Source organism: Nannobrachium achirus (assembly GCF_963921795.1).
Source record: "Nannobrachium achirus genome assembly, chromosome: 19".
NCBI classification, from domain to species: Eukaryota; Metazoa; Chordata; class Actinopteri; order Myctophiformes; family Myctophidae; genus Nannobrachium; species Nannobrachium achirus.
Genome location: NC_137826.1, coordinates 31,308,314 through 31,319,715, shown reverse-complemented (window position 1 = coordinate 31,319,715; position 11,402 = coordinate 31,308,314). Strand labels below are relative to the sequence as shown.

Below are 11,402 nucleotides of genomic sequence, written 5' to 3'. Positions count from 1 at the left end.
CAGGACACGTGGCTGGTGGAGACCTGTGCTCGGAAGAGCACTTCTTCTAGTTTCATATCAAGAACAAGGTCCATTATTTATTCTGTATTTGAGCCACAGATCACCATGAGATTTAGCCTCCCAGACCCAACATTTTTAATATTGTGTTGTCGTTGGATAAGATTTTGTTGACAATTCCAAGCTGTATTGATGTTGGAACCATAGCTAAGTAGAGATAACAGGCAAACGTCGATCATATTACAATTCTTTTACATTCTCTAATTGTGTAGACTTGTAAATTAAGTAACGCAGACTTTGAACAGTAGGCCATAATTTAACTCTTAGTGTAAAATGAAACCAATGGACCTGTAATTAAGGGTCCATTCATTGTGTCAACTCACGTAGCCTACATCTCTATGAATTCAGTACAAAAGGACCCCGTTGTAAACAGGACCGTACGTTCCCCAGGTTCTATGTTCCCCAGGTTCTATGTTCCCCATTTACCCCCACAAAAAAGGTTCTATGTTCCCCACTTACCCAAAAAAGGTCCTATGTTCCCCACTTACTCCCACAAAAAAGGTTCTATGTTCCCCACTCATCCAAAAATGCATGGGAAACATTCATTTCTAATTATTAATAACAACTCAAAATACACAATAATGGGGAGAAATTATGGATACTAGTGGGACAGGGGGCACTAGGGACATCTGGACACCATACTTTTGTAATGACTCTGCATCTGGACGAGTGGGCACCTGGACATCTGGGCAATAGGGACATGTGGGAATTTGGACGCGTGGGCACCTAGACGAGTGGGCACTTAGGGGTGGAGACATCTGGGTACCTGGGCAACTGGGCACCTAAATTACCCACATGTTCTTAGTGCCCAGATGTCCCACCATTTCCTGCATTTGAGTTTGGAACATATACTTCTTTTTTTTTGGTGGGAACATACAGTAGATCCTTTTTTCGGTTGAGCGGGGAACATAGAACCTTTTTGTGGGGAGTGTGGGTGGGGAACATAGAACCTGAGGAATATATAATCTTTTGGGGGGAGAAGTGGGGAACATAGAACCTGGGGAACATAGGGTGGACCCCGAAAAGGTACAGTGCCCTAAAAAGTTATCGACCAGGGGCCCTCGCGGGGGTTAATCCAATCTATCCAGTATTATGCAGAAAATATTAAAAAAATCAATCAATCAAGTAGTGACAATGTTATTCTCTTAACATAACGTAACATAACCGGTCACACACAAGTCGCAGCCATTGACCATTCGCCTCTGCTGCTCGAGATAGACTGTGGGATGGCTCATGGTAGCTGATAGAGTACATCATCTTGCTATGGGTCTGGTGTACAAGATACTGTGCTATACATCACTAAAGATACCCAAGTACCTGTTGAAATACTTCCAAAACGTTAAGGATGTACACAATTACAACACCGGAGGCAGCTCCACGAGTCATGTCCAACCCAGATTTGGCTCAAACAAAAGGATCAAATTTGTTCTCCTGCTACGTCCAGTTTTGTCCAGTTTTGTGGGCGTTTTCTGGGGCCAATGAATGTTTTTTGTGCAAAACAAAATGCTTGCAATGGATTCAGCATTATGACAAACCCCTAGTTAGACCCCTCACATCCTACTTAAAGCAGATTTTTTTTCTGGGTATTTTCCTCCTGTATAGAATAGAAAGTCGATGGGAGCCCAACTTGATTTGGCCACTGTGGGTATTTGCAGTGAGCAGATTATGGTAGATTTTTTATTCTGGCTAGTAGACCTAATTTCCTGTCAGAATCAGTTGAAAAACTAAATAACACAATTTTTTCCAACCTCAGCTTTATTTTTACTGGACTACCACCTCAACGGGGCTGCTCACGGGGAATTCCCGGGGACCACCGACTCCTGGTGCTCCAGAACGGATGCAGTGGAGGACCCCCTCCACTGCAGCTCACATAAAATGCCTTAACTCGGGCTAGGAGCGACCGGGAGAGCCGGGGCCGGTACCTATTCGTCCGCCTCGGTGGCGCGGAGACCCCACCCCTCATTTCTCACATGGCCCTCTTCTAGCGCCACCATGAGGCCGATTCTTGCAAAACACATTTTTGGACACTGCTCCTACAATTTTTGCCCTAAAATCATGCAAATCGGTACACAGTATGTCTACACTCATGTCATCAACTTGGATCTGTCCCATATAGCGCCACCTTCAGGCCGATTTTTTAAAACACATTTTTGGACACTGCTCCTACAATCTTTGCCCTAAAATCATGCAAATCGCTACACAGTATGTCTACACTCATCTCATCAACATGGATCTGTCCCATATAGCGCCACCTTCAGGCCGATTTTTTAAAACACATTTTTGGACACTGCTCCTACAGATTTTGCCCTAAAATCACACAAATCGCTACACAGTATGTCTACACTCATGTCATCAACATGGACCTGTCCCATATAGCGCCACCATCAGGCCGATTTTTTCCAACACATTTTTGGACACTGCTCCTACAGATTTTGCCCTAAAATCACGCAAATCGGTACACAGTATGTCTACACTCATCTCATCAACATGGATCTGTCCCATTTAGCGCCACCTTCAGGCCGATGTTTTTAAACACATTTTTGGACACTGCTCCTACAGAGTTTGCCCTAAAATCACACAAATCGCACAGTATCTCTACAGTCATGTAATCAATACGCATCTGTCCCATCTAGCGCCACCATCAGGACGATTTTGGTAAAACAAACTTTTGGCCTATTTGTGGAGATAAGCGACCAACGGTCGCTTATCTCCCGATTAGGGAGTCTTACTGGTTATTATGTTTTCCGACTGTCTTTTGATGATATCTTTTGCATAGTAAGCCTACTGTGTTTTATTTGCTGTCATTTAATGTTGCATGAATTTAAAGGGACCCCAATGCAAACAAGCCTACAACAGCTTTCTTGTGGTCTTTATCCTTTTAGTTGACCTTGTTGCGACCGTCAGGTCGCATTTACTATCAAAACCTCCACCGGCTGTCCGTCCGTCAGTCCGTCAGTCAGTCAGTCAGTCAGTCACCCATCAATTCTCACATGCCCCTCTTCTAGCGCCACCATGAGGCCGATTCTTGCAAAACACATTTTTGGACACTGCTCCTACAATTTTTGCCCTGAAATCACGCAAATCGGTACACAGTATGTCTACAATCATCTCATCAACATGGATCTGTCCCTTTTAGCGCCACCTTCAGGACGATTTTTTAAAACACATTTTTGGACACTACTCCTACAGATTTTGCCCTAAAATCACGCAAATTGCTACACAGTATGTCTACACTCACGTCATCAACATGGATCTGTCCCATATAGCGCCACCATCAGGCCGATTTTTTCAAACACATTTTTGGACACTGCTCCTACAAATTTTGCCCTAAAATCACGCAAATCGGTACACACTTAGTTTACAATCATGTCATCAACATGGATCTGTCCCATTTAGCGCCACCTTCAGGCCGATTTTTTTAAACACATTTTTGGACACTACTCCTACAGATTTTGCCCTAAAATCACGCAAATCGGTACACAGTATGTCTACACTCATCTCATCAACATGGATCTGTCCCATATAGCGCCACCATTAGGCAGATTATTTCAAACACATTTTTGGACACTGCTCCTACACATTTTGGCCTAAAATCACGCGTGTGATTTTAATCGGGTGATTCTAATCGGGAGATAAGCGACCTGACGGTCGCTTATCTCCCGATTAGGGAGTCTTACTGGTATCAGTCAGCTGTACTGTCCGGAACCTTTCTCCTGATAAAGTATTCAATCAATCAATCAATCAATCAATCAATCAATTCAACCTTTAGATGCAGAATCCGTTATTCTTGTAATGTGATAGTGTGGCCGCAAGATGGCAGCAAAGAGTGTTGTAGGTCGATTGTGACATTAGACTAGACAGGCTACACTTTATCAATCTGGTCTCCATTTAAGCTTTATCGGGAAATAATACAGCCTTTTCTCCAAATCGTTGATGATGCGATTACTAGTGGATAGCCAAAATGTCATGTGAAGCAATCCTCAAGCTTGCACCACTCCTCCATTTAACTCAATGGACTTTTTGCACTTTCCTATTCATTGTCTGGATTGTTTATCTAGAAATAAATAAAGCTACTCTAGAACTACCGGTATAATGTGTTGCCCCTGTTGGGCAACCACACTAATGAAAAAAGTCCAAGTTGGCACCTCGACAGAGTGCATTTCTAGTTTTTATTCTGGCTTTTGATGATGTTTTTTGCATAGTACTGTTTTATTTGTCTGTCATTTAATGATGCATGAATTAAGTTCAAAGTAAGCCCAATGCAAACAACCATAAGGTCTTTATCCCTTTTAGTTGACCTTGTATCAGTGAACTGTAGTGTGTCTTGTAGTTTTTCCCATGCAAACTCCTAATACAGTATTCAATCAATCACTCACTCACTCACTCACTCACTCACTCACTCACTCACTCACTCACTCACTCACTCACTCACTCAATCAATCAATCAATTCAACAGAATACGTTATTCTTGTAATGCAGTAGTGTGGCCGCAAGATGGCAGCAAAGAGTCTTGTAGGTAGATCTTTACGTTTACCTACGACACAGGCTACACTTTATCAATCTGATGGTCTCCGTTTAAAGGGAAATAATACAGCCGTTTCTCCAAATCGTTGATGATGCGATTACTACTAGTATTCCAATTTCCAGTCTTCAAGTCTCTAGATTAGAAAATATGCAACATGGTGTTGGTAGCATGGAAACAGGTTCTGCAGCATGCAGGTGACTAACGTCCGCCCAATGGGCAGGACAGGAGGTGACTGTTTCACTGAATGCGTAATCTCCTACACAGACACACTTCCGATTATTCTTTGCCATTCTGCACGGAAACACGTTTATGATTCTCCCTCTCTAAACTATTTACATGACACGGGACTTGAATAGAAGGTTTTTTACCTGGCGGAGTAAAGGGCAGAATAAACAAACAATCCATGTATCGGATATGGATTCAGATGTGTGTTCTGCTGCTGCCAGGTGAGTCTGAACAACTTCCTTATGCTTGTGCTTGTGCTTCATCGATATATTATGCGATTATCACAGATATACAGTAGGATTTCATTTGTTCATGTTGTGTTATAATCAACAATATGTTACTGTCCAATGATTTCCAGTACGTTCTTCATATTTCTTAAGTGTTTAGTTGTTTTTAAAGCGGAAAGAGAGACCGAGAGAGAGCTGTTGACTCCCACGAATAGTTTTCCCAGTAAACTGAGAAGTTTCTATTGTGATACACGAATTAACCCCTAGTTAAACAGTCTTTATTTGGATGTATGAACCTCACAGACCTACTAGTTGTAAAAAATGTGTTGTAATAAGACAGACCTAGCCTTGGATCAAGATGTAGCCTATGTTTTGTTTGTTTGTTTGTTTTTTAATCGATTTTGAGAAGAGTCAGTAAGCGTCAGACTCGATCAAATTACATTATGATCAGATTTGATCCAAGGCTACATACAGCCTATAGTTATAATATAGACTGATTTCAAAGCTAATGGGATGTTTTCTTGTCCTATTTGTGCTTTGCTTTTGCTGAAGTAGTCTTGCTCAGATGAAGAGGCTGCATGTGCCTTATTCAGAGGAGCTGTTTATGTAGGCATATTATTGGAGTGATGTGATAGTGTTGAGTTACATTTCAGTGGGCAGGCTGGGTGCGGTGGTGAGGAGTCTTGATTTTCTAGTTGAAGTGTGTTAAACATGAATAGACCTTCGTTGCCAGGATGTTATCAGATCTAAGATGGAATGTGACTGGGAATGGTTAGCTGGGATAGGATAGGCTATGGAGATGCATGTGCACTATTCAGTTTATGAGTAGCAACTAAGTACTGACTAGATTAATTGCATTGATGAATCTAATTTCACCTTGTTCAGAGTGGTTGGATATTCCTGCTTGTATGTTGGCCTCTCAAGCTGCAGATATAAATAAATGAATGTGACTGCAGTCCTTTCAGTCTAACAATCCTCTCAGAAGCAGTCTCATAAAAGGAGTGTGGTCAGTGGCACACAACACCCATTAATCGCCAACACCATGGTCTCAAGAACCCATGAGGGTTACTGAACCACCTATTATTGTATAAACCACGCATAGGATTAGGATAAATGTTTCTTTTGTGTTTAGAAAGAGGGCATATTATCCTCTGACTGATTCTTCAAATTCTAAAAAGCTTTGTTTGGATAACATTCCTATTTCCGTTCCTGATTTCGACATCCTAACTCAGGCAGTCTCCATTTCGCCCTCTGGGCTCAATACTGTCATTAATGATTAAGCTGTGCAATGGCATACACACATATACAGTACCAATATATTGTCTTGAACACAATCATCACCTGTATCTATCTGCAATTAGATTGCATTGTCCTGTTGTAAAGTAACAAAGTAATTAAAAGCAAATTAGTTTTCAGGAGCCTTCACTTTTTTCAGTGGAATGGAATGCTATAAGAGAAGAACCAGTGAACACCAGTCAGAGATATGAGGCAGTGCACTTCCCCCAACTGTCAAGGACTTTTGTGGGTATTTTTGCCTCCACCTCGCTATGTAAACAACAGAAGGAGTGAACTGTTGTTTTGAATAAGAAGTTACATTAAGGTCATGTTCTCCTGCTAGTCATGAGGATGTGTGTGCATATTTTTATAATGAGAAAAAAAAATCAAGGACTTTCAAAGGTTTGTTTGCTGCTCACATGGCTCCGTCCTCTGTGTGTGACTGTGTGTGTGTGTGTGTGTGTGTGTGTGTGTGTGTGTGTGTGTGTGTGTGTGTGTGTGTGTGTGTGTGTGTGTGTGTGTGTGTGTGTGTGTGTGTGTGTGTGTGTGTGTGACAGACTGTAACAGACAGACATGGCAGCCACATTGAGAGAGTGCATAATCTGCTTTTGTGTGCATTTCTGTCATTCTGTGGCGTTTGTTATGTTATGTTAACTATTCTCCTGCACTGGCTTGTTTCACAGGGTTGCTGCAGGTCAACGGGATCGAGATCTTCACTTCAAGTGAGGTGGAGGCAGTCAACGGGACAAATGTCAAACTGAAATGCACCTTTAAGTCCAAACACCCTGTTTCGTCCAACACTGTGACAGTATCCTGGACCTTTCATCCCCTGAACCCAGGACCCGAGGAGTCTGTGTGTGACAACAGTGATATGTTTTATGAAATTCACACCTTTTAATATAGCGCACTGTTGCACCTGCATGTTTTTAATTTGTGTGTGTTTGTTTGTTTGCTTGTTTGTTTGTGTGCATGTATGCTAGGTGTACTACTATCAGGAGACACCATATCCTCCTACATCAGGGCGTTTTAAAGATCATGCCGTGTGGTCAGGAGACATCGCAAAGCAAGATGCCTCCATCACGCTGCATCAGGTTCCGCCTAGCTTTAATGGCACCTACGTCTGCCAGGTGCAGAATAAGCCAGACGTGCACGGAAGAAATGGAGAGATTGTGCTCAAGGTCGTCAACAAAGGTCAGTTTGCAAGTCCTTCTGGTTGACAGCAATTGTGTCTACAGTATATAGAATATTTAAATATATACGTCACTAATATCATGATCAGTGGCTCGGGTAGAGTTGCCGAACTTGCCGTCTTAGAACACGGAGGGTTCCCGAAGGGTTCCCAGTTCGATCCCGGGCTCCCCCAGAGTTAGTGTCGAAGAGTCTTTGAACCCCTAATTGCTCCCGGTGAGCAGGTTGGTGCCTTGCATGGTTTCCTCCGCCACCGGTGTATGCATGTGTGTGTGTGAATGGGTGAATGTAACGCACAATCTCTGTAAAGCGCCTTGGATAAAGGTGCTATATAAATGCACCATTTACCACTTATGGTTATTTGAAGTCACATTGCCCAGCCCTAATTGTGCCTGTATTTTGCTTCTGTGCAGTGGCCCTTTCTGACCTGGGCATCCTGGCAGCAGCGGTGGGAGGAGCCTGTGGGGTAATCCTAATCCTTCTGGGCATATTTGTGTGGGTGAGATACAAGAGGAAGAGACAGTCCGACACAGACGTGGAGATGCATGTACGGGAGCAGGAGTGGAAAGACCCCACAGTGTGGTGAGAGCAGCTGCTGTCCTCCCTTCTGCTACTGATGGTTGTGGAGTCTGCAGGGCTTGACTTTGTGGAAAGACTGGTTGGGTGTTTGGAGTGGCCTTTTTTCTATGACCCCTCAACCCGCCCCCCCCCCCCCCCCCCCCCTATTGTGAACCTCCCAGAAGTCTTGTAGTTTACAGCAGTATTAGGGTTAAAGTGCACTTAATGTTTACTTTAATGACAGGTATTTTTTTAGCACACTGGATATTTTACCTTTTACAAATATTAGAGATTGTAGGCGTTACTGTTCTTAAAACAGCTTTTCATTGTTTTTATCATTTTGTTTTTAAATCATTTGTGTACAGACATGGATATGGTGGGAGGAGTTTTCTAACAAAAGCGCTGTTCTTGAAGCTAGTGTTCACTGACCTCAATTCCCAGCAGTAGAGCTACGTTAAGAAGCTCTTTAGACAGCCCTTTTTTTTTTATAAATTACTGAATTAATGACTGAGTTATTATGAAAGCAATATGTTTAACTACACAATTTATCATCTGTTGGCAAATCTACGTATGACTTAAATGTACGGTATAGTATCTATCTATCTACTCTTCAGCAGTGTTTCTCAAACTTTCAAGTTTCGAGGTCTCCCCTTAACTGTGACAGTGTACATATGGAACCAAATGGACCTGTTAGGGTTCATTTAGTTCCATTTGTACACTGTCAGAGTTACATACTTGTATGGGTCAATTTGGACCCCCCTAAAGGAACCCACAGAGTCCCTGGAATACACTTTGAGAACCACTGCTCTACAGTATGTAATTGGTGCAAATTTGCCTGCAAATTGCTCCCTAAAAGTAAGCAAAATACTTGTCTAACTCTGCTGTGAATTGAGGCAAGTAAATTCTTTTGCCTCATATGCTTGTATCTGTGGGTTTTTATACTTGTTTTTAACATATACCTTTTGAGCAGTGCTAATCGTTCCTACATCTGGCTTTGTCTGTTTGTCCCCGTGTCTGTCTGGACTGTCATCGGTCCCTACGTCAAGGTGCCAACTTGCACGTTGTGCACTCGTGGCCATGTATGGCCTACTTGTGCGCCAGCAGAGCGCGCAAGTACTGCAATCGGTGCTGTATGTATGTGGGTGGGCAAGTTGGCACTAGGGTTAGTCGAGGTGCCAACTTGCGCCTTGTTATTTATATCAGGTCGCGCTTGTTGATGGTGACGTCTCCAAGAATGCTGGCCCCTCATTGGCTATGGTTTGGACGGCCCTTCTCTGATTGGCTACAGGCGTAAACACAGACACACACCACCACATACAGAAACAAAGAACGCAGTACTTGCGCCCTACGCTGGCATAAGTAATAACACTTTTAACATAGACAACCTACCTACCTTCAACTGTGAACATACAGAAGAAATTAGCAACTCAAGGCCAGTTACTATAACTTATGATGTTTTGGAGGATAAAATAGAAAAAAAGGAGAGCTAAGGCAAGTCTTGTGAAAAGTTTTTAGAATGGTGTCTTTGGTTCAAAAAGGTGAAAAAACATCCATACTCAAAAAGAAGATGAGTCCAAGGCAAGTCACGGAAATGACGGAATACTTATTATGAACTAGCCTGGTATTAAAGCTTTGGAACTTTATGAAGAGTGCCCTGGGCTCATCTTTTTCATCATGAAGATGTTAAATGAACTAATATTGTAGTAATTATTTGTCCAACGATGAATGCTGTGCATCAGTTCTTTGTGGTGGTCTGGAGGGAAGATACTGTACACTATGTCTGGGTTCACTCCAAGTCAAGAAGTCTGGATATTGGATTCTCCGTGGTTTCTTCTCTCTTTCTGTTCTGCTTTTGGCCTTTTGGTGAGGTAAACTAACACAACCTTTTTGTTCATTTATTACATCTTGGATGGGATATCCACCTAGGGATGCAAGAGTTAAACAAACTAATTGATTTGCTCAATTGTAAAAAAGAAAAAGAAAATCATTAAATAATCCATTAGTCATCAATCCCTTTTTTGGTGTTACAGTATGTTATAGGGGAAAAGTAAAAAGAATATCAAAAATTGTTAAAATAGACAATCATCAGCTTGTAAATTGATGATTTTAACATACTTTTGCACAATCCCATTATGTGACAAATAATGCTTAAGTTATGTAATTGTTTTATAATTATAAAAAGAACTGTATATCTCAATTAATTGAAAAACGAATCTAAAAGAATAATTGAAGAAAATAATCGTTTTTTAAAAGTTGCAGCCCTAATAGCTGTCAACATCTGTGTGTGTGGAAGTTCATGTATGTTATGTGTTTGTGTGGGGTTTATCAGTAAACCCGAAGAGGCAATTCATCTGAAAACGGTGGAGAAGGCGATAGAGGTTGAAAGTTCAGATGAAGAGTCAGAAGCAAGCAGTGGAGGCGATGAGGAGGAGGGAGACGGTGAAGAAGAGGACGATGATGACGACGATGACGATGGCGGCGGAGATGATTGATTCAGGTTCACTCCATTGATGGCATAAACCTTTCCTGTCTTACTGTATCTAGTCCTGTCACAATTATGACATAATCGTCTCATTGCAATTATTTGACTTAATCGCAATTATTTTGTCATAATCGTTGCCATGTTGAAAAATATTCATATATTTTCAAACATTTAAAAAAAATAGTGGAAATAGCAGATCTACAAGCTCACAACATGTCGCCATGTGACGCGTTGTGAGCTTGTAGAGCTTGTAGATGTTCTTTTTAAAGTATAAAGTTGTAGAATTTCTTTGTATATTTAGGTTGTGTCATATCTGCCATGTGCAACTTCAAAGCCTAAACGCCAAACAGAAATGTAATTGTCAATGACAAAAACACAATTAAATCATTATTCGCAATTATCTGAGTGACAATTAATCGTCATGTAAAATGTCATAATCGTGACAGCCCTAACTTTATCACTATTATAACATCCAATGAATGCCCTATTCCAGTGGTTTTCAACCAGTGGCCTTTGAGGGGTCTCCAGTTGGTCCCCAGCTAAGTGATAGAGAGTTGGTAACCAAATTAACCTTCATAGATCTTTAACTCTTGAGAGTGTAAAATGGGTCCATTTGGTTTCATTTCACGCTCTCAAGAGTTATATCTTTGTTAAACATCCGCATTATATATTAAGAACTCGAGAATGTGAAAGCCTGTTATCGCGCCTATGGCACCAACATCAATACAGCAAGGAATTGTGGACAAAATCTTAAACATCGAAAACAAAATATTGGTCTGAGAGGCTAAATCTCTGTGGCTCAAATTCCAATATATAATGGACCTTGAAGTAGGGCTGTCACGATATGACATTTTACAGGACGATT

General features: G+C 41.6%; 1 protein-coding gene across 1 annotated transcript; it reads left to right on the top strand.

The window, feature by feature from the left end:
• Positions 1 to 4,847: 4,847 nt before the first annotated feature.
• mpzl2b (myelin protein zero-like 2b) lies at positions 4,848 to 9,040 on the top strand. Its single transcript, XM_080749621.1, has 4 exons — positions 4,848 to 5,028; positions 6,993 to 7,162; positions 7,290 to 7,500; positions 7,911 to 9,040. Exons 1-4 carry the CDS (start codon positions 4,986 to 4,988, stop codon positions 8,081 to 8,083), a joined length of 597 nt encoding a protein of 198 aa, XP_080605747.1. The 5' UTR covers positions 4,848 to 4,985; the 3' UTR covers positions 8,084 to 9,040.
• Positions 9,041 to 11,402: the final 2,362 nt, after the last annotated feature.

What these genes read in the sequence shown, in the direction of transcription:
- mpzl2b (XM_080749621.1), top strand. Translation starts at nt 4,986, where the DNA reads ATGTATCGGATATGGATTCAGATGTGTGTTCTGCTGCTGCCAG. An exon ending in GTGTGTTCTGCTGCTGCCAG is followed by an intron (nt 5,029 to 6,992) that starts GTGAGTCTGAAC and finishes CTTGTTTCACAG; the next exon opens with GGTTGCTGCAGGTCAACGGG. An exon ending in ACCCAGGACCCGAGGAGTCT is followed by an intron (nt 7,163 to 7,289) that starts GTGTGTGACAAC and finishes CATGTATGCTAG; the next exon opens with GTGTACTACTATCAGGAGAC.